General features: G+C 35.6%; 1 protein-coding gene across 3 annotated transcripts in view; it reads left to right on the top strand.

Moving 5' to 3' along the window:
- The window catches only part of LOC106881530 (cilia- and flagella-associated protein 206), a 99,270-nt gene that overhangs the window by 44,028 nt on the left and 30,956 nt on the right, over positions 1 to 24,286 (top strand). For all 3 annotated transcript variants that reach the window (XM_014931950.3, XM_052965702.2, XM_052965703.2), the window contains 5 exons: positions 991 to 1,081; positions 3,797 to 3,985; positions 10,206 to 10,364; positions 14,045 to 14,137; positions 16,776 to 16,894. In XM_014931950.3, coding sequence (XP_014787436.1) covers positions 991 to 1,081; positions 3,797 to 3,985; positions 10,206 to 10,364; positions 14,045 to 14,137; positions 16,776 to 16,894 — 651 coding nt within the window. The remainder of the gene's footprint in view (positions 1 to 990; positions 1,082 to 3,796; positions 3,986 to 10,205; positions 10,365 to 14,044; positions 14,138 to 16,775; positions 16,895 to 24,286) is intronic.

Consider the following 24,286-nt stretch of genomic DNA (forward strand, 5'->3'; position numbering starts at 1 on the left):
CTCAGTGGAATTTGAACTCAGAACATAAAGACAGATGAAATACCGCTAAGCATTTCAGCCATCGTGCTAATGTTTCTACCAGCTCACTGCCTTATTTATTAAAATATCGTCTTCATTTTAGCTGTATACATTTTTGTCCTCCTCATCCTCTCCACTTTCTGTAACTACAATTTTCCTCTTTCCGTGGGTTGAACATATATTGCAACATTATATCTCTCTTTTTGTCTCAGTCTTATGTCATCATGGTTGTGAGGTCCAATATCTTCAGATATGATGACATCTATTTTATCTCTCTCTATGGCATGGCTCAGTGGTTAGAGCATCGGGCTCACAATTATGATGTAGTGAGTTCGATTCCCAGACTGGGCTGAGTGTTGTGCTCTCAAGCAAGACACTTTATTTCACTTCACTCCAGTTCACTCAGCTGTAGAAATGAGTCGTGATGTCACTGGTGCCAAGCTGTATTGGCCTTTGCCTTTCCCTTGAATAACATTGGTGGCATGGAGAGAGACTGGTATGCATGGGTGACTGTTGGTCTTCCATAGACAACCTTGCCCAGACTTGTGCCTTGGAGTGTAACTTTCTAGGTGCAATCCCATAGTCATTCATAACTGAAGGGGGGTCTTTATATATAGCATATACTTATCTTGTACTCTTAACTGTTAAGAGTATGAAGTATGCATGCTGTATGAAGTCTGGTATCACACTTCTACAGTGTGCTTCCTCCATTCATATTACATGTTTAAACAAGTATTACCAGCATCCTTTCACACACCTTACCAATTCCATTGATTCCTGATGGCCTTTATTTCTCACCTCATTTGTACTCTTTATTTCTTATGAATCAATTTTGCATAGCCAATAAACCACATTCAAGTTTGTTATTCTCCATTCATTGTAGATTCTCCTAAATGCTGTAGTAAAATTGAAAGATCTTTTGAAATATCAAATGGAAATAACTTTTTATTTGTTTATTTCATTAATTTTTAGCTGTGTGTTATGAACCTCTTGAATCCAAAGTCTCCATCATTGGACACTATAAAAATGCAGGTTTACTTTGATATGAATTACACCACTCGAGGTCAGTATATTACTTGTTTCTGTTAAAACTTTCCACCAATGCATGATAGTAATAATAATAATAATAATAATAATAATGACAGCAACAATAACAACAATAAAGAAGAAAGTAACTGTCGTCCCAGTAGTTGTAGGGGCACTGGGAACATTAACAACCAAGTTTGAGAAATCTGTTGAAGAAAGTGGGATTAACTTGGGAGTAGAACATGTTAAAGTTAAAAAAAAACTGTTCTATTAGAGACAACGAAGATTTTGAGATTGGTACTTGAGTGTTAAATATCATGACTAGGTTGCTGTTCACTCTTACAGAATTAACTGGGACAAGTAAAATCAAGAGCTCTGTGAAAATAGAAATAATAATAAAAATAATAATAATAATAATAATAATAATGATAATAATAATAATAATAATAATTAATAATAATAATAATCCTGTCACCAACAGACTTAACAGCTCCTTTATTGAGATTGGTAAAACTACAAGGTTTGCATTAATTTAGAAATCTGCTCTGTTGGGAAGAGCAAAGATTTTAAGAAAGGTCCTCAATATCTAAAGAAACTGGTTGTGACCCAGTATCAAGGACATTGATTCTGAATGTGGAACATTCTTGCACATCATGAACAATAATGATAATAATAAAACTTTACAGTTTTCAAACTAATTTCCTTCTAAACAGTTAAGTATTTTCAGAGCTAGTGCTTATGTCTGGTTTTTTTTTTTTTTGCTTGAAAATGACAGATGAATCTTTCACTGGACAAAACTCCAGTCTATCATATGTAACATTCTTAGATAATCTGATACCTATTTCTGGCTACTAGATGATCAGAGCAAATGTAGCACAAGGTGTTCAGCCACTTGATTACTTGCTAATGACAACCCATCAAAGGTGATGACAGATCCTGTAGCAATAAGGGAACTGAAAGTGACCACAAACAACAGCTGCAGAGGATTGATAGTGACATCTCCTCTCTTTATGCTGTCTCTTGTGTTTGGTTTCAAAGTGCTTTACTCCAACGTCACATATGGACCTCTATGCCTTCTGAGTAACAGCTGTGTTCAGCCAAGAAACACAACAAAATGCTTGGAGTAGACTTGAATTCACAACCTATGATTTAGTTACAAAATATTGTGTATACTTGGCCCTGTCACTTTCATGTCATTCATTCATCACTCACTGTTTTTGCAAATTTGGCACAAGGCCAACAATTTCAGGAGAGAGAGTACATCAATTACATTGACCCCCAGTGCTCAACTTGTACTTATCTTATTGACTCCAAAAGGATGAAAGACAAAGTCAACCCCAACAGCATCTGAACTCAGAACATAAAGACGGACGAAATGCCACTAAGCGTTTTGTCCAGCATGGTCATGATCTTGCCAGGTCACTGCCTTTCCAAAGTAGTGTAATATTAATGTTAAAATACTGGAATTTTGGCTATAAAGATATGAGGGAACACCTTGCTCTAGGCATTATGTTGAGATCCTAAGATTTCATTATTTGACATATTTCATTTGACTAGAATCAGGGCCACTTTTAAGTACTTGTGGTCCTGGTACTGTACCAAAGAATAATTAAACTACATATTTTCATATGGTCCTTCACTTAAGGGATTGATTTATGTGCCTTCTCAACCCTGGACCTGCAACACCCATAGCACCTCTTAAAGATGGTACTGACTAAAATAAAAGTGTCTAAATTTCTTCCTTTATAATCGAGCAGCTAATGACAATAAGATGCAGCCAAATGTTAAAATAATGATCTAACCTTATGCATATGCTCAATATGTTACCATAAAAGAAGAAGAGGCTCCTAAATTTGGACAACAAAGTAACAAATAAAACATGCTGTATGTACTCAAGTGTCATTGTGGAAACTGGTCTTGATTAAGTATTTCCATCCCAAATTTAATTCCTTGTTTTGTAAGAGTTAGTTTTAAGTAAAGAACATCATTAACACTGATGAACACCAATGAAGAATATGTCTAGGGACCTTAGACATATTCCAAATTTTCTGTTACCACACAAAATACTTACATGAGATGGAACTTCTATGAGCCAAAGAAGGACATTTTTATACAATAGTTTGATCTCCTCTCTTTAGTTTATTATATTGGAATATCATTCCACCACTACCGCTGCCACCATCACCAAAACCACCACCACCACCACCACTATGTGTAGCCCAATAACGAAAGATGGAAATATTAATTTAACTTCTTTGATCGACCAGTTACTAAAGTGTTATATGTCCACTTTATCAGAGAAGACTGTGATGAGGACAACAACAGTTGACATGTATTTTATTAGACTGCAATGTTGAACTAAATTCTTCTGTGGGCAGCAGTAGAAGGTGTTAATAAATTACTATACTGTAACCTGTCTTTAATTACTACTCGAGGATGACCACACTTAACTTTACAAAACCACCACCGCTGCTATACCACCATTACAAAAATAGTACCACTACTACACTATTAGCAACAGTCCCACTATCATTATCATCATCACCACCACGACCACCACTATCACCGCCACCACTGCCATACTAACACCACTGTATGACTATTACAATAATAGTATTCTGTCTCAGTACCACCACCACAATTGAATATTGTTTTTCCATTTAGTCTTTACAGAAGTCTTTCAAGGTCTTTGTTCACTACTTTTTCCATAAAAGGGTTATAAACTTTTTCTATATTCTGTTTCTCTATTAAGAGCAATTTCTGGAAGAACATCGAAGAGTACTGGAATCCCGTATGCAGCCAGTGATACGAGAAATCACCGACAGCCGAGCCCAGATCAAAGAAGAATTTGAGAATCTCTATCACAAGATTGTGTTAGCCATCCTGCTTCGATCTGGTCTTGGTAGCCCATCTGATTTGGCAGTTGTAAGGGAAGCCACAGGTTTGTATACTCTCCTGTATTAATTACTAGGGGTTCTTTGATTGGTTGTTTGTTTCTCCTCACTCTAGTAGAAAGGGCAATATCATCTAATTTAGTTGGGTTCTATGTACAAAACTTGTGTGAGGATGTGGGTTAGTGTCGATTGTCAATTCTTGAGTTGCACCACACACACACTCTCTCTCTCTCTCTCTCTCTCTCTCTCTCTCTCTCTCTCTCTCCCTCTCACTTACGTTTGTCGTCATTGTCATCACTACTGCTGCAGCCACAGTCATTTTTAGCATTTGTTTTTCCATATTTGCATTGCTTGGATGGAGTTTATTGCAGCAGATTTTCTACAGCTGGATGCCCTTCCTCTCACTAACCCTTAACTGTTTCCAAGCAAAGTAATACTTCCCCATGGCCTGACATGTTTTTGCAGAATATTGGAAATGAATGACACTACTTGTAAGATACACTTGTTTACAAGTATCACATGCATTTCTAAGTTGTGACAGGAACTGTAGGAACTTGAAATTTGCTGTTCCTCAGTCATTTAAGCAGTCATTCATATTTCATATTTTTGTTCCTAGCACTGAAGAAGAAGCAGTTTGGGAAAGTTTGTCATATCATATGAGTGAAGTCATCAAGAAAGATCATTATATTATAGATTGCAATGCTCCACATTTGTGGTGCAAAATCTTATGAATAGGTTTTATAAGATTTGGATTTTGGAATCTGGACATAAAGATGAGTAGTATGGGATAAATATGTCATGATTAAAAATTTTGTTAGGGTGTGCAAAAAGAGAAAGAACCCCCATTAAAATTCTTAATCTCCAATTTTGATGAAATTTGAATCATAGGTATTCCAGTTCATTAGAGAAAATATAAAAGAAAAGTCTAATTCTTCAATTCCATGTAACATGGGCAACACTAGGTATCTCTACTAGTATATATATATACATATATATATATATATATATGTATGTATGTATGTATGTATATATGTATATGCTGCTCTATTCTTTAGAGTGTGCTTCTTTCTGATATATGTTTTTAATTCACCATCATCATCATCATCATCATCATCATCATCATTTAACATCCACTTTCCATGCTAGCATGGGTTGGACGATTTGACTGGGGACTGGCGAACCAGATGGCTACACCAGACTCCAATCTGGTCTGGCAGAGTTTCTACAGCTGGATGCCCTTCCTAATGCCAACCACTCTGAGAGTGTAGTGGGTGCTTTTTACCTGCCACTGGCACAGGGTCCTATCTGGCAGTACTGGCAACAGCCATGCTCAAATGGTGTTTTTTACATGCCACCTGCACAGGAGTCAGTCCAATGTTTTGTTCACATGCCACCGGCACAAGTGCCAGTAAGGCGAAGCTGGAAACAATCGCGCTCAAATGGTGCTTTTTACGTGCCACTGCCACGGAAGTGAGACTGCTGCTCTGGCAGTGATCCCACTCGGATGGTGCTGTTAGCGCTCCACTAGCACGGGTGCCAGTCACCGAATTTGGTTCAGTTTCAATCTCATTTGCCCCAACAGATCTTCGTAAGCCGAGTTTAGTGTCCAATGAAGGAAGGTTGGCATGAGTGCCAGTCATCGAATTTGGTTCAATTTCGATTTCGATTTCACTTGCCTCAACAGGTCTTCACAAGCAGGGTTTTGTGTCCAAAAAAGGAAAGGTACACATAAGTAGGCTGGCTACAACCCTGGTAAAGGCCACGTGTTATGGTCTCACTTGTCTTGCCGAGTCTTCTCATGCACAGCATATTTCCAAAGGTCTCGGTCACTAGTCATTGCCTCGGTGAGGCCTAATGTTCGAAGGTCGTGCTTCACCACCTCATCCCAGGTCTTCCTGGGTCTACCTCTTCTATTGGTACCCTCAGCCTCTAGGGTGTGGCACTTTTTCACACAGCTATCCTCATCCATTCTTGCCACATGACCATACCAGCGCAATCATCTCTCTTGCACACCACAACTGATGCTTCTTAGGTCTAACTTTTCTCTCAAGGTACTTACACTCTGTCGAGTATGCACACTGACATTACACATCCACCGGAGCATACTGGCTTCGTTTCTTGCGAGCTTATGCATGTCCTCAGCAGTCACGGCCCAAGTTTCACTGCCATGTAGCATGGCGGTTCATACGCATGCATCATACAGTCTACCTTTTATTCTGAGCGAGAGGCCTTTTGTCACCAGCAGAGGTAAGAACTCTCTGAACTTTGCCCAGGCTATTCTTATTTTAGCAGCTACACTTTCAGCGCACCCTCCCCTGCTACTAACTTGGTCACCTAGATAGCAGAAGCTATCAACTACTTTTAGTTTTTCTCCCTGGAATGTGGCAAAGGTTGTTTTCTGCGCATTTTCAGCGTTTATTGCTCCTGATCATCTGCCACATACAAAAACTATCTTGCTAGTTAGCTTTCCTTTCATATTGTTGCACCTCTTATGTGTCCATAGCTTACACTGGGTACAACTTATGAAGTTTCTACCTACGCCTTTTCTACAGATGGAGCAGGGCCATCTACCCGAAGGGGTTTGTGTTTTGTCTACCTTCTTACTTATTAGTACTTTGGTTTTAGCTAAGTTGACTCTAAGGCCCTTCGATTCTAGTCCTTGCTTCCATACCTGAAACTTCTCCTCTAGTTCTGATAGTGACTCAGCAATTAGAGCAAGGTCATCAGCATATATATATATATATATATATATATATATATATATATTATATATATGTATGTATGTGTGTATGTATGTATGTGTGTAAGTAGTGGAGGCGCAATGGCCCAGTAGTTAGGGCAGCGGACTTGCGGTCATAGGATCGCGGTTTCAATTCCCAGTCCGGGCGTTGTGAGTGTTTATTGAGCGAAAACACCTAAAACTCCATGAGGCTCCAGCAGGGGATGGTGGCGAACCCTGTTGTACTCTTTCACCACAACTTTCTCTCACTCTTACTTCCTGTTTCTGTTGTGCCTGTAATTCAAAGGGTCAGCCTTGTCACACTGTGTCACGCTGAATATCCCCGAGAACTACGTTAAAGGTACACGTGTCTGTGGAGTGCTCAGCCACTTGCACATTAATTTCATGAGCAGGTTGTTCCGTTGATCGGATCAACTGGAACCCTCGACGTCATAAGCGACAGAGTACCAACAACAACAACATGTGTGTAAGTACGTATTTATGTATGTATTTGTGTGTCTGTGTTTGTCCCCACACCATCGCTTGACAATTGATGTTGGTGTGTTTACGTCCCCGAAACTTAGCGGTTCAGGAAAAGAGACTGATATAATGTATACAGGAATTGAATTAACCCTTTAGCATTCAGATTTATTATCTCCCTTGCAGAATAAATCCTGGGGGTCGATTTGTTAGATTGAAGGCAGTGTTCCAGCATAGCTGCAGTCAAATGGCTGAAACAAGTAAAAGAATTAAAGAATATATATATATATATATATATATATATATATTGTTCATATTTACAGAAAGCAAAAGATAAAAAATAGGTGAGGGAACAACAAATAAGTGTTTTAGTTTAACACTTGGAAAGAATGAAAAAGTCTTTGACGTTTCAAGTCTATGCTCTTCAACAGAAAGGTTTGAGAGCAGTAACAGAATGGAAAGAGAATGAAAAACACGTGTGTGTATATGTATATATCTGTGTGTGTGTGTACACACACATGCATGTGTGTATGTGGGTGGGTGTGGATGTGTGTGTGTGTGTCTGTGTGTGTTTGTGTATGTGTGTTTGTGTTTCCTTGTCTTGACATTGTATAGTTGTAAACAAGCATCATACAAGTGGTGTCGTTCTTTTCCAATATTCTATGGAAACATATCAGGCCATAGCGAAATATCATCTTACTTGGAAATAGGTGAGTTTCCGGCGAAACTGAGGGCGTCTGGCCATTCAATTCCGTCTGACTCCTGGAAGAATGGGACAGTGGGCATTGAAACAACGACAATGACGATGATGATGATGATGATGATGACGACGACGACGACGACGATGATGATAATGATGATGATGATTGGATGTTTATCAAGTTGAAAGAGTTAAGGTTGTTATATCATCTTCAGAGAAAATGTTTTGTTTATGCATGTTTTCATTACATGACACCATGTTTCCTAAATACGTATAACTGTTATGACTTTACGCTGTTTCAAGAGACGAGATAAACATGTGTTTTTTAAGTTGATTGCTTGAACTCTGATTATGACTAATTCTTTTCCTTGCTTTTATTAAGTTGCCTCTTGTTACTTTGCCTGCCATAAACGTTATTAAATGCTGTAAAAGTGTATGAAAGCCCGGACGAAAATCAAAGATTAAACTGTATATTCAAATCTGTATAAGTTGGGGAAGAGAAAAAGCAGAATAAAATGTAATTAAATGTCTCGACCTCTTGTTTCAGAAAGCAAATCTCATTGCAATCAACCAGTTTTGACAAGGGAAATAACTGTAGCAACAGGATACCTTTAATTATTTCCCTTGCAACATTCTATGTTGCATTGTATTCATTCCTAGGCTTTATTTTTGTTGTCATGTTTTATTTTCCTTTCATTCATTCATTCATTCATTCGTAACCCAATGTTTAATGGAAGAACGAAGTTACATGCTAAACATCAGTAATATAAAGTGTTCAATTTATGTGAACTCCTCTTTAAAAGCCTTTGTCAATTGTCTAATCAAATGAAATTAATATTTGAATTAAATTCAGAGTAATGCTTCGAGAGGCTCAGAAGTAAAATACTACATGGGTCGAGGGATGCCTTGTCTGAAATATCGATCAACTGAAATTGAAAATTTTAAACATACCATTGTTGTGGTTTAGTTTCTAGCCAGGTTGAACAGATCTACGGTTAAAGACATTCTAATGAGCTTTCTCTTCTTTAAGATGGTATGGTGTGATTTGAGGAAATTTGGTTGCTATTTCTAGCGGGTAGAGGAGCCTACACTTGGAATTCATTTGTGATGTTTTCTTAGTGTATTTCCTGTGACTAAGACATTACAATTGATTAATCCTTCCATTACCATATTTCTACTGAAGTATACAAACTTTACTTCAGTCAACTTTTAAGATAATTAAGAATTTCGTAAAATAATTTTGTCATTATTAATCTGTTGCTTGGAACTTAAATTCGCATAAAATTTTGATGGAAGAATTGAATTTAGATCACTTTAAAACAGGATGTTTGTGTCCTAGAACCAGGGGAGGTCACAGGTGGGTTGGTAACAAAAGGGTTAATGTCTATTTTGTGTGAATATTTAATTGACTCCAACTTTTTTAATTGATTAGACAAAACTTCAAAGGTAAATATTTCCGTTGTGGCCTAAACGTATATAGGAGCTGAATTAACTGTTTAGCATTCAGATTTATTACCTCCCTTGCAACATTATTTATTTATTTTGTTTTGAGTTAATCATACACTATCTTGTAGCTTCAAGATTTCGATGATATCATTGTATATTTTTAGAATGACATTGTTGGATAGGTGTGAGAGGCTAGATCTGGTCACTTTTAACATAAACCACATAGAACATTTGGGCTGCTTATAGCCAGTTTAAATGTTAAAGGGTTAAACTTTGCACCTAAGGAAGAAAAGAAAAAAAAATCAATCCTTTTGGCATTTTTCTTTGTTTAATAAGTTTGGTTTATTTTAAAGTTCTATTTTGTAGTAGTGTTGCTTTATTTTATTTGGAATTTATGACTCATGTATCTACTTGAACATGAAAAAGAAATATTAACAAGAACTATGAAGAGCACAAAAGGTTGTTTAGTTCAAATTTCAGGATTTTAATTGGATGAAAAATAAATTTTAAGGTAATATGTTCAAGAGATCAGTGCCTGCTTTTGAAATGTAGGGGAAACGAAGTGCATAACATCAAGGGATAAATAAGAAAATACCTAAGGAGGATTTGAACTCAACATATGACACTGGATATTTTATCCAGTTGGTAATTTCAAAAAATATATCGCATCAAAATTATTGTAGCTACTGTTATTGTTTGTTGTAGTAGTTAATAGTAGCAGCAGTAACAGCAGCAGTTTGTCAGGATATGGTGTTGTCATAACACTACAGAACTTTTACAAGAATATAAAGTATTTGAAACAAGGAAAGAACTCAAGCCTTCTGAAAATCCTTTGTTTAATAGTTTAAATATTTGATTGTCTGCTAATTTACCTGATTTTTGTCATAATGTCTGATTCTACCCCTTTTTATTATTACACCAGCGGCTGTCCAGAGTGTTTTTCCTCAAGCAGAACTTGGGACATTCTTAGCTTTGGGCAAAGGAGATAAAGAACGTCAGCTTTTGGAACTGACCATGATAAGCACTGGAATCCGACTGTTTAATAAGGAGTATTGCAAAGGTGGAAAAGGTATTGATGATTGTAAGTACAGAAATCGATCCATTTATTGTTGTATATTTTAACATTGAAAGAGATTTAATAACTGTGGGTACTGGAGTTTATCTAATAAAATGCTTTACAAACATAGAGAGAAGAGAGTATTGATCAGATAAATCTACCTGTTTAAGAAAGATTATTGTAAAGCAGAAAAGGTATTGATAATTGTATGTACAGAAATCTATTATTTATTGTAGAATATTGTAGCATTAGAAAAAAAGAGATTTGATAATTGTGGGTACTGAATCTCATATAGTAAAATGCATTGTAAATATATAGAGAAGAGAGTCTTAGCCATGTAAGTACATGTATCTTTTTAAAACAAATTATGGCAGAATCTTTAGAGAGCCTGACAAAATATCTTGTAGTTGTTCTGAGTTCAAAGCCAGCTAGGGTGAACTTCTTGACTTTTATCCTTCCAGAGTCAGTAGTGTAAAGAACTGGTCCAGGGCAGTGGATTGTCAGAGTTGTCTGAGTATTGGACAAAATGCTTTGCAGTATTTGTTGAGATTTCTGATGAGTGTGATAAACTTGCTTGTATTTAAGCTGACAAGATAGTAGCTTGTGAAAAATACTTAAAAGAAGGTAATAGGCAACCCCCAGCATTTGGCACTAAACAAAAAATGTCACCGGGAATTATTCATCAATTTGACAGTAAAAGGAAGGAATTATAATGATTTGATGTCTAAATGACTGTGATGAGTTGTTAACAAAGTTATAATTGTCTACTTTATCAGCCTCATCTTGAGAGTGTTCTCTGATCATCTTCAGATGTCTTATTCCTGGGTGTGTATATAGTTGGAGGCAGTATTTGAATTAGGAACATTTATTTCTTAATAAAAACTGGAGAAATAAATCTATCTAACAAAAGAACTATTCCAAACTTTGGGATAGAACTATCAATGTAAGTACAGAAACCAATATTAATAAGAATAATTAAAGAATCCTGATGATCAGTCAAAGACTAAAGAGTTTGTAATTTACCACCATCAACCATGTAATCTATCTTTATTTAAAACTTTTAAATCTCCATGGATCAGTCCAACTAGTTATAATGGGTGTTTTAAAAAGGTATGTTATAAGATTGCATTAGATAATTACTGATTGTTTCTTTAACTAGCTGTACTAAGTTTAACACGTTTCATTACTAAAACCATTTGATATTATAAGCAAGTAACATCTGCTTACCATAAAAAAAAAAAAGCAATGAATTCATTAAATGTAATACAACCATGGAAGTGAATGCAAGCTTTGGAAAGAATGGAGAGAAAAAAAAAATAGAAATAATACATTTCTAAATCTCTCAGAGAGATTTATACAGTAGTAACACTATAAAGTGGTGGTATGTTGTCAACTTAATGTGACAGTCCCATGAAAGGGAAGAGTACTATTAATTTATGCAGTGTAATCTGAAATGATATCAAAAATATTACAATTTCAAAAGAGTGTTTTAAAGGGAATTGTAAATACTTGATCTCTTCAATTAAAATTGTTATAGTGTTTAACAGGGAATTCTTCAAGAACTAATATTTGTTTCATGAAGAGCATTATATTGTTTAATACATATCATTGGTGGGTGGGAAGAGGTCATTACAAGATTTAATAAGTGTTGCTTTGGGGAGAATTGCAAGATAAACAAGGGTCACTGTTAGTATCTAAATATCTGGACAAATTAATCATTTCACTGGTTGAAAAATGATCAGATCAAATATTGTTTATTGATATTGTTTCACATCAGTAAGAAAGTCACTTAACTGTCAGTGAACATTCCTTATTACTCTTAGGTTCTGTAAAGGTGGCAAGTTGGCAGAATTGTTTGCACACCAAATAAAATCCTTGCCAGCAGTTCTTTTGGCTCTTGACCTTCTGAAAAATCAAATAACACTGGGGTTGACATTTGCCTTACATCCTTTCAGGGTCAATAAAATAAGTACCAGTTAAGCACTGGGGTTGATGTAATTGACAAGTCCCTTCCCATAAAGTTTCAAGCCTTGCATCTATAGTAGAAGGGATTATTAGGTTCTGTAAAGATGGTAAGCTGGCAGAATCATAAACACACCATATTCAGAATCATAAGCACACACAAAAGGCGGTGAGCTGGCAGAATCGTTAGCACGCCACGCGAAATGCTTAGCGGTATTTCGTCTGCTGCTACATTCTGAGTTCAAATTCCACCGAGGTCGACTTTGCCTTTCATCCTTTCGAGGTCGATTAAATAAGTACCAGTTATGCACTGTGGTCGATGTAATCGACTTAATCTGTTTGTTTGTCCCCTCTGTATGTAGCCCCTTGTGGGCAGTAAAGAAATAAGAATCTTAAGCACACCATATAAAATGCTTAGCAGCGTTTTGTCTGGCTCTTTAATGGTCTGAGGTCAAATACCACTGAGGTCAGATTTGCTTTCATCCTTTCAGGGCCAATAAAATTAGTACCAATTAATTAATGGTGTCAATATAATTAACTAGCTCCCTTCTCTAAAATTTCAAGCCTTGTACCTATAATAGAAAGAATTATTAGGTTCTCTACGAGACTGATAGATTGGCAGAATCATTATAGCATTGGACAAGATGCCTCACAATATTTTTTCTGGCTCTTTATGCTCTGAGTTCAAATCCTGCCAACAACAAAATTGTCTTTCATCCTTTTGGGATTCTATGAAATAAAGTATTGGTCAAGTATTGAGGGTGATATAAACAATTAGCCCCTTTCCCTTAAAATTGCTGGTCTTGTTCCTAAATTAGAAATTATTATTAACTGGGTTCTGTGTTTATTAAGAAGTGTTTCTAAGGAAGAATCCAAAACAAAGGTTTAGGAAAAAAAATAGAGAGTTTTAAGAATTTAACCCTTTAGCATTCAGGTTACTCTGCCAAATTGAACGCTTACTTCATAACATTGTTTTGAATTAATCTTACATAATTTCATAGCTTTCATATTTCAATGATGTGAGCATTTATTTTTAAAATGATATTGTAGGATAAGTGTAAGAGGCTGGATCTGACTAGTTTGAACATAAAACGGGTAGTATATTTTGGCCAGATATGTTTAAATGCTAAAGGGCTAATCAGTACACCAATAATCACGCTAGGCGTCTCGTGTCAAGGGAGATAACTGGTATAGTTATTTCACGTCTATCGTCCTTGCTTCCAGGTATGTATGATAGCTAAATAAAAACAAAACAAATTGGGAGCATTACATATCGATCAGTTCGTTACTTGCACTGTTGATCTGAAGTTGTCTTATGAAACTTGATGAAGTGTCATGGATTGAGCTTGATTTGTGGGAAGCAGTGTTTCAGTTTTATTATGATTGTGTGAGGTAAAGTGAGAAAATACGGTTTAGCCATTAAAGAATGCTTCACACACACACACACACACACACACACACACACACACACACACACACACACAGACTACATGCACGTGAACATATGCACACTTTATTAAGGTACATAAAATTAAAACATGCACAAACATAATTTACAAAAACACACATTTGTTGATGCACCTGTACATATCCATATGCACACACACACACACACACACACACACACACACACACACACACACACACACACACACACACAAAATATAGCTCTCACATATTGTTGCCATACATTTGGGTTTATCAGCAGAAATGTTATATTTCTAATTGTCCTTCAATTTCAGTGCCAGTCATTTTGAAAAAAGCCATTCCACAGACGTCAAAAACTATTGAGAGAGATATCCACAATACAAGTGAATACATAGATAAGTACACCTGTGAGTAACAACTATTTCTAATAAGAATCAGTAGTAGATTGGATTCTCTATGCAGATTGCTTGATCTGTTAAATTTTGATGTTGGTAGGATTTGAACTCAGAGCATAAAGAGCTAAATAGAATCATTGATTTGACCTTTTGAAATCAGAAGTATCTATTTATGGTTAAACAATCCTATTATCTTCAGTGGTTGGAGAGAGTGGAAGTTATGAATAATTTCCTTTTCTAAGGATAAGAGTGGAGTAAGTGAAGTAACAATGACCAGGAATTGAACTTAGTGAAGTAGCTATGACCAGGTCTTGAACTTAGCTCTACTGAGGGCTTTACCATGTAAATTTCTGTGCTGATTCATCAACGCATTTATGTATGCATGCATAAGAGAAATGAAGCCCTTGGTGCCCCCAAAATGTGACCAAAAATGCAGACCATGTCATATTTTTGTGGAAAACATCACACGTGATTAGCAGCTGACCAAAAATGTCATCAAAGTACTACCTCCTCATGTAAATAACGTTGTCACTGAAATAATATACAATGCCATTTGATAAAATGGCATTGGAATAAACATAGAGGATTCCTGTATTATTGAATACATATATAAACATCAACAAGGAATATTGGTAAAATATTCCCATCAAGCCTTCACTCATGTGTAAACATAACAAACTGGACATTGCTGCTTGGGATAAACAAGAAACAGTATGAACTTTCATAGAGGCCAGCTGCCCTTTGATGTGAAAATCTCTTCAAAAATCAAAAAGAGAGAAGATAATTACAGACAATTGCTTTGAACCTCGAGCTATAAATTCCTGACTATAAATTCACATTTATACCAATAATTAGTACACTAGATTTTGTGAGTAAATGCCTAAGTGACAATCTGGATAAGCTAGAGTTTGCAGAAAAAGAAATCAGCCAGCTATTTTGCACATTGAAAATACAATCTGTAAATGGAACAGTAATAATATACAAGACTTTTCTCAAGTTTATAGTGTGATATTGTTTTTGTCATTTACATTTCAATGAATGAGCTTTATATCTTTGTTAGAAACCAGTCCTTCTTTGCAGGAAGATTCCAAATAATGTATATGCATTAACACACATACATACATTCATACATACATAAGTATATATATATATGTACATACATACGTATTTATGTACATAGGTACGTATGTACATAAATATGTATGTATGTTAATGCATATACATTATGTATGTACATATGTATGTACTTATATACATACATACATACTTACATACATACATACATACATACAAACATATATACATTCATTCAAGGGGTGAGAGTACCTTGTGGTATTTGTTCTAGCTCTCTGTGCACACAGTTCAAATTATTTCAAGGTAAGCTTTACCTTTCTTCTTTTCAGGAAGATAAAATAAAGCACACATCCAGAGCAGTGGATTGGTGGAATTGTTAGTGTTTAGACAAGATGTCATGTGGTTTTTACTTTGGTTCTTTCCTGTCTGAGTTCTTGGATGGTAGGCTTAATCTGTTACTAGTTTGACATTACATCCTGCTCCTTGGGTGCCTTTAATAGAGATCATTCTATTGCAAGCATTGGAGTGATCTCTCTGGTATAAGAATAACTTTACCATTACCTTCCATCAGTCTCAGAGGGCATGAAAAAAAAATAAAGGATAATTAGTGTTATCCTTCCCTCTCGACATGGTAAAAACAAATCACCTAGCAAGATACTTTTTGTGGGGTGGGCTTAGTATAAAGGAAAAGTGTGGATGTCTAAGTGGATAGGACCAAGTGATACAGACATCCTGTTATTGTTGCTGCATGTGTACATGGCCAAGATCCTTAGATCTAATATATACAGATAGTGATATAAATCACTGTGGTAATCAATGCTACACTTGGGAATTGACTTGAATTGATTCATAGGCTTATAGTGCTGACTTGGCTTATCTCATGATCCTGTAACAAAAGATTATTATATTAGACCAGCATCCTATCCAGGGGAAAATTTTTCTCTCATCTTATGAAAGTTATAAGATAAATGTAGACCATATGGATTCTTCTGATTTTGAAAAGAATAAAGAAAATGGTATGAAGGTGTTGAATGAGTTACACTGTGTTACAAACATTGTACAAAGAACACACACACACACACAAAATGGAGTAAGCTGTCAAAATTATCTGTAAAGTTTGAATAGTATCTTATTTGCTATTCAAAAGGCCGAGTGAACTTGATAGTGAATTATTAATTTATAGATCTTGAATTCAAATCTACTGTATCTGTAAATTGCATTTGATTCTACATACCCATTTCACCAAGTTATTGAGAATAGGTACCAGATCATATGAAAGTACTATCTACTATAGTCTAAAATCTTCTCAAGATGAATACTTGTCTCTTATTTGCTCAGTGCCATGGATCCAAAGCTAAGCTGAGGATCTTAAATGAATTTTGTGGTCCTTTGGAAACATTTAGATTTCTTGTATTAATGCCTTATCTGAGGAATGTAGTAATGTCTTTTTTAAGTTATCACTCCTTTTACTTATATGCTTGCATGTAACTGATGTTGTTTTGATGTTACTATTGTTAATCATATACACATTTGCAATTTCGACCATTGTTTTTACTGCTTGCTTTCATATTTACAGCTATTCTTCATCATTTTCTGGACCAAAAGCAAGATAAAGTAACTCCTACTCAGTTGACTCTGATGAAACAATCATTAATCAATGTTCGTCAATTGGAATCATTTTTGAACGCCATTATGGTTAGTTAAGTTTACTGAGTAAACATCCATTCTTACTTATAAGGAGTTTTATGTTGTTTTGAAGACTGAGTTATGAATCACATGAGTGAATCCAGCATCAGAAATAACAAAAAAATATCTATTTCTTGTTTATTGCTACTGTTGCAGGTTAAAGAAGAAACTGGTATGCTGTTACTTTATTTATTCAATCTAAGAGATGAATATATATCAATAAAAATACTGTTATTTCAAACAGGCATCACATTGTTCAAGATTTAAATCGGTGCTTGAACATAAACATGAATACTTCCCAAAACACAGACTATTTAAGGGTCAATGATTTGCTAGCTCTTGTTTTTTGATGTTAAGTAGTGATATGCAAGGGTCAGCTGAGAAGCTCACAGGCTGACCAAAATATTCTCATAGAATGTGACTAAATGAGGTTTATTTTTCAACACATTCCCCTTGTGGCCCTCCACACTTCTTCCATTAAGTTTTGCAGTGTTTGGATCCCATTGGTGAAGAAGCTTTCATCCTGTTCATCAAAAAAGTCATTGACAGCAGACATGATGTCATCATCACTTCAATACTTGTTCCTGGTCGAGTGTTTTTCCATGTTGGAGAACAGGTGATAATCAGATGGGGCCAAATCAGGAGAATAGGGAGGATGATCAACTAGTTCAAAGCCACAGTCATGCGCAGCAGCCATTGAAAGCAAGGACTTGTCAGTTTCCCTGAATGTTTGGTCTTGATAGCCTTTCATAATTGCCTCAGCAAGTTGGCATACTACTTGCTATTGATAGTGTGGCCCTTTCAATAAACACAATACTCAATAAACACAATGCATTTTGTATCCCCTAAAACTGAGGCCACCACCTTCCCTGTAGAAGAAACGACCTTGGCCTTCTTTGGAACAGGAGAGGAGGGGTATTTCTACTGCATGGATTACCTCTTTGTCTCTGACTCAAAGTGATGAACCCAACACTCATGCTGGCTTAGGAAACATTTGAGGAAACCAGCTGGATCTACCTCACACAATATCAGATTTTCCTGTGATGTGATCAGCCTGGTGCACTTGGTTATCTAGTTTATAGTCAATCACTTGTTATCCTTCACCATGTGGTGAACATGATCAATATTTTCTTTAGTGGTGGAAATTTCAGGACGTCTAGACCTTGGGTCATCTTCAAGTCTCTCCCTTCCCCTCCCAAATTCAGCTGCCCACTTTTGCACTATCAATGAAGCTGGAATATCATTCTGTAATGTAGCAACCATGTCAGCATGAATGTTCTTGTGAGTTAAACCCTTTCTCTGCAGGTACTTGATAACACCATGTTGCCAAATTTTGTCCATTTTCAAGAATTGCTACAATTCAAGAAGAATTGCTACATTGAACAGCCAGGTGTCAGTTTATCTGGAAAGAAACAATGAAGTTATTAATAAGAAGAACTGAAATTAATGTATGCAAGTGTTCACAGCTCTAGCATCACTCCTTCATAGTCAGCCTTTGAACTTTTCGACTAACCCTCATATAAACCTTTCCCCTATCCCAGGTAGCATTTCATGATGACATTATTAATTGTTTCTCACAGCTAGTTTAACTAAGGCAATGTGGAGTAGAGTGTTCTGTGCATAGAAACAATGAATTACTTGTAGTGGATTTGAACTCCTGATCTTCACCATTCTGCCACTTCAGTATGTGGTGAGATTTTTTTTGTAATGAATTTTTTTATGTTGTTGTTGTTTTCATTCCTAAGTCATCTTTAACTGAGCTGACCTATTTTCAAAGATGTTCCAACCAGAGTGATCCTATCTTGTATATCTTGGACTACATTATCCATTGTGTTTTTTCCTCTTCTAAAAACAATAGAGCATGGTTTAAAAGAGATTTGGCTGCTATTTCACCATGTTGAACAACCACACAGCCAGCACAATACAAGTCCTCCCTGACTTTGTCAAGAAGCTCCACTGGAATCTTGATTCATAATGGTTATTAGCTGGTAGGGCCTTGTAGGGCAGTGCTTCTCAACAGGGTTCACATGACCCTTGAAGATCCATATAAGATTTTTTGTTATAATTTATGTCCAATAAATTGGTTATACTTCTACAATAAACAAAATATTTTAACACTTTTTTATACAATTCCTAATAATATTTAAATATAAAGATATAATATGATTTTTTTAAACATCAAAAGGTGATAGTAGTATGTATTCAATAAAATAAAATAGAAAATCAAAGAGGTTCATAGGTAAAAATGGTTGAGAAACACTGTTGTAAGGGGTTGAACTGAGAAGTATTCTGCTTGGAGCATCAGAAGGGGAGGCAGTGTTTCTCCTCTCAAATAACAGCAATACTTGGTATTTATCATTGTTTTTTTGTGGTGTTGTTTTGTAATTAATAGTTTTGTTGCTACTGCTATTGTTGAGCAGCCCTGTTAGCACTATCTTAGCTGAGATATAGTATGAATGGAGATACTCAATGAAACACTTGTAATCAAGCTACAGGTCCGGCAGCCTTTATATACAGGGTGCACTAGGTACATTGTTGCCATTTTATATTTTTATTTTTGTGCTTACACATTGTTTGGTTTTGATTTTGTCAACTACACAGTATAGTAGGGTCAGTTGTGCACCGTCTGTGAGAAAAACAGCACCATGATGCAATTCACTCTGCCAGAAATTTGGAAATGACATGCTGTACTGCTTGGCATTCATGCCAGAAACTCCAATATAAACATTTCAGAGTTTTGGGGTGTTAGTCTGAGGACAGTGCAGTCTCAAGACATGTACAGAGAGTGATAAAAATCAAACATCCATTCAACATCATTATGTTGAATGGCGGTTTGATTTCTTTCAATTGAAAGTGGAAGATGGAAAAGTAATGATACTCTGGTACTATGATTTTCAGACGGATTGTGTAATTGAACACCGTCAGCTGGATATTGTCATATTGAATAAGAGAGACAAATACTGTCAGATCATTGATGTAGCCATACTAAATGACATGAATATTGTAAGTAAAGAAGTTGAAAAAATCTCCAAGAACTCTGAATTGAAAGTGGAAATGGCAAGACTATATGGAATGCGAGAAGGTAAAGTAAAAGTGATACGACTGGTGATCGGAATGTTGGGCTCAATCCCATTGAAACTTCATGACTCCTTAAGGCAACTGGAAATCCCATGCAAGATTGATGTCTTGCAAAAGGCAGCCTTATTGGGCACAGCACACACCTTAAGGAAAATATCTGTCTGAGGTCCTTGTTGTGACTTGACAGATGACTAAAGACTCCAGTGCATTTTTACACTGTGTTATGAAGGAATAATAATAACAATAATAATAACAATCATCATCATCATCATCATCATCATCATTTAATGTCTGTCTTACATGCTGGCATGGGTTTAGATAGTAAACCAGAAGACTCTGCCAAGTTCCACTGTCTGTTTTGGCATGCTTTTTACAAGTTGGATGCCCTTCCCAAAATAAATCACTTTACAGATATAATAATAATGATGAGGAAAAGGGTGGAAAATTTTTTTTTTTAATTTGCACAAGGCCAGCAGTTTTTGAGGAAAGGGTGTTAGTCAATATCATTTACTCTAGTACTTGACTGGTACTTTATTTTATCAACTCCAAAGAGGTGAAAAATTGAATTTCGCAGGATTTAAACATAGAAGGTAAAGAGCTGGAACAAATACTGCAAAGCGATTTGTTTGCCAATAATAACCCTTTCTGCTATAGGAATAGGGCCTGAAATTTTTGTGGGAGGAGGTAAGTCAATTACATCGACCCCAGTGCTTGACCGGTACTTGTTTCACCAACCGGAAAAAAAAAAATGACAAAGTTGACCTTGGCAGAATTTGAACTCAGAACATAGCGACAGGCAAAATACTGCTTAGCATTTCAGCCAGTGTGCTAATGATTCTGCCAGTTCACCACCTTTGTTATTGGTTGCCAATAATAATGATAATAATAATAATTGTTTCCAATTTTAGCACAAGGTCAGTAATTTTATGGGGAGAAAGTTAGTTGATTACATTAACCCATTTGCTCAACCCTGAAAGAAAAAAAGGCGAAGTTGACTTTCACATGATTTGAACTCAAAATGCTGCTAAGCATTTTGTCTGATACTAAAGATTATGCCTGCTAACCACCTTAAATATAATATTATTCCTTTCTGCTATAGGGACAAGGCCTGAAATTTGGGGGAGGGGGATAGTTGATTACATCAACCCCAGTACTCAACTGGTATTTATTTTATCACCTCCCAAAAGGATGAAAGGTAAAGTCAACCTTGGTAGAATTTGAACTCAGAACATAGTGGCAGACGAAAAACTGCTAAGCATTTCGCGTGGCATGCTAACGATTCTGCCAGCTGGCGACCTTCTTAATAATAATAATAATAATAATAATAATAATGATGATGATGATGATGATGATGATGATGATGATGATGATGATGATGATGATGAATAAATACCAGGAAATCCCCCAAAAAAGGAAGAAATTTTTAAAAAATAGTGCTCATGGGTACTACTCCTACAAAAAATAATATTGTCTATGTAATCCCCCAAAACATTTTAATCTGTAAATATTGTCAAAAATACTTTTAAATGTATATAACAAACTTCTAATTTTCTTGTTTTTGACAGACATTGTCTAGAACAATACTCTGTGCAAAACCAAATACATGGCACCCTAGTCATAAGACCAACTTGAACTTCTAGCTTGTCTTGCGGTCTCTGGGTGAGACTTGGAGTCAGTTTGTACAAATACAAAGCAAAAGCCAAACATATAATACTACTACTACTACTAATAATAATAATAATAATAATAATAATCCTTTCTACTAAAGGCACAAGGCCTGAAATTTTTGGGGAGAGGTTAAGTCAATTACATTGATTCAAGTATTCTAGTATTCTGCTGGTACTTAATTTATTGACCCTGAAAGGATGAAAGGTAAAGTCAACCTCAGAAGAATTTGAACTTAGAATATAAAGATACAAAATGCTGCTAAGCATTTTGCCCAGTGTGCTAACAATTTTGCCAGCTCGCTACCTTAAATAACAACAACAACAACAACAACAACAATAATAATAATAATAATAATAATAATAATAATAATAATAATAATAATAATAATAATGTGCCAAAGCAACCCTGAAAAGAGGAAAATTAGTTAAAAGTAGCAATATAACACTAGATAAAGCCAATGAAATAAGAGAACTAGACGAAAGCCAATCATATAAGTATTTAGGAGTCAATGAACTAGATAGGATACAACATACACAAATGAAAGAAAAAATAAAGAAAGAGTACTATAGACGAGTTAGATCAATACTAAAAACAAAGCTCAATGCTAAAAACAAGATAATGGGTATCAACACTTTAGCTGTCCCAGTTATAAGCTACAGCTACAACATCCTTAACTGGACACTAAACGAACTATGTAAAATAGACAGGAAAACAAGAAAAATAATGACAGGATATAGGATGCACCACCCAAAATCTGACATAGAAAGGCTATATATACAATGCACAGAAGGTGGCAGGGGTCTTATACAGCTAGAAAACTATTATAAAATAACCACCATAGGGCTGCAAAAATACCTACTCCAGAAGCAAGGGAAACTAATACAAATAGCCACAAAACACGAGCAAAACAAAAAACTGTTTTCAGTATTTAAGGAAGCTGACAAATACAAACAAGAAATCAATCTACCTAACAAATACGAAGAAGAAGAAGAAGAAACAACAAAAGCTATAAAACAAATGAAATCCAAACTAAAACTAGAACAGCAACGGACCATGATAAAACGATGGCAAGAAAAGCCCCTACATGGTAAATACTGGGCTAAACTAAATGCGAAAGAAATAGACAGAGAAAAATCCCAGCAATGGCTGAGAAGCTCAGGACTCAAAGCAGAGACTGAAGGATTTTTAATTGCTGCACAAGACCAAAGCCTCCCCACCAGAAATTACCAAAAACACATAATGAAAAGAAATATAACAAGTAACTGTAGAATATGTGGAGATCGACAAGAAACAATAAATCATATTATCTCTGGCTGCCCAGTCCTGGCTAAGAAGGAATATATTCACAGACACGACAGAGCTGGGACCTATATACACTGGAAGCTATGCCAACATTATGGAATAGCAACAGAAAAAAGATGGTATAAACACACGCCAGAAAAGGTCACAGAAAACGAGAAAGCAACCATACTCTGGGATATGCCAATACACACAGATAGAGAAATTAAGGCAAATAGACCAGATATAGTTGTCAAAGATCATGAAGGAAAAAAATGCCTTCTAATTGATGTTTCAATACCAGCAGATGACAACGTTTCTCTAAAAGAAATGGAAAAACTTTCAAAATACAAAGACCTGGAAATAGAGATAACTCGAATGTGGAATCTAAAAACAGAAACAATTCCTATCATAGTAGGTGCCTTAGGTATAATAAAAAAATATTCAGACAAATACATAACAAAATCACCAGGACTTACAAATATATATAACATACAGAAAATTGCACTACTGGGTACTGCACACATTCTACGCAAAACACTTTCAATACAGTAAACATAAGAGCACCACAGCAAACCACAGCACATACCCAAGGCGCACAGAGCTGCGCTCGGTAGTGAAGTGAAAGCACGTTATAAAAATAAAACTACTGAATAATAATAATAATAATAATAATAATAATATTGTACAAATGCAAAACAAAAGTCAAACATAAAATAATAATAATAATAATAATTTTTCAGGCCTCTTTTTGTCAGTTAACTTCTTTTTCTCTTTTTTGGTATCCACCTGAAATTCTTTTCTCATAATTTTTGGCTCTCAAACTTCTCATTTGATTTTTTGATAAATGTTTTTGTTGTTGTTGTTCCTGTTAATTTTGTTATTGCCATTGTTGTTATAAATCATAATGATGATATAAAACTTCATTTCCTTGATGTTATTGTTGCTTTTTGTTAATTATTTGATTATCCACACCCAGAAATGCCAAGATTCTCTGTAGATTATTATATAGTCAAGATAGGCAATGTTCAAATTTGCATACCTTCTTTTTTTTTGTCTTTTTTTGCTATATTTCTGCCAGTGTTGTCTCCAGACTATAAACTATGACCTTAAAAGTTATGATGTTTTCTTTTTAAGTCTTATTTTTAATCATGGAAAAGTACAGAAACAATGCTTCAAGATGCAGTTAACCCTCTTGTAACCATATATTTGTTGAAATATACTTGTTGTTGTTGTTGGCACTCTGTCGCTTACGACGTCGAGGGTTCCAGTTGATCCGATCAATGGAACAACGTGCTCGTGAAATTAACATGCAAGTGGCTGAGCACTCCACAGACACGTGTACTCTTAACGTAGTTCTCGGGGATATTCAGCGTG

This window comes from Octopus bimaculoides, chromosome 2 (genome assembly GCF_046866305.1).
Source record: "Octopus bimaculoides isolate indiv1 chromosome 2, ASM4686630v1, whole genome shotgun sequence".
In the NCBI taxonomy this organism is placed as follows: domain Eukaryota; kingdom Metazoa; phylum Mollusca; class Cephalopoda; order Octopoda; family Octopodidae; genus Octopus; species Octopus bimaculoides.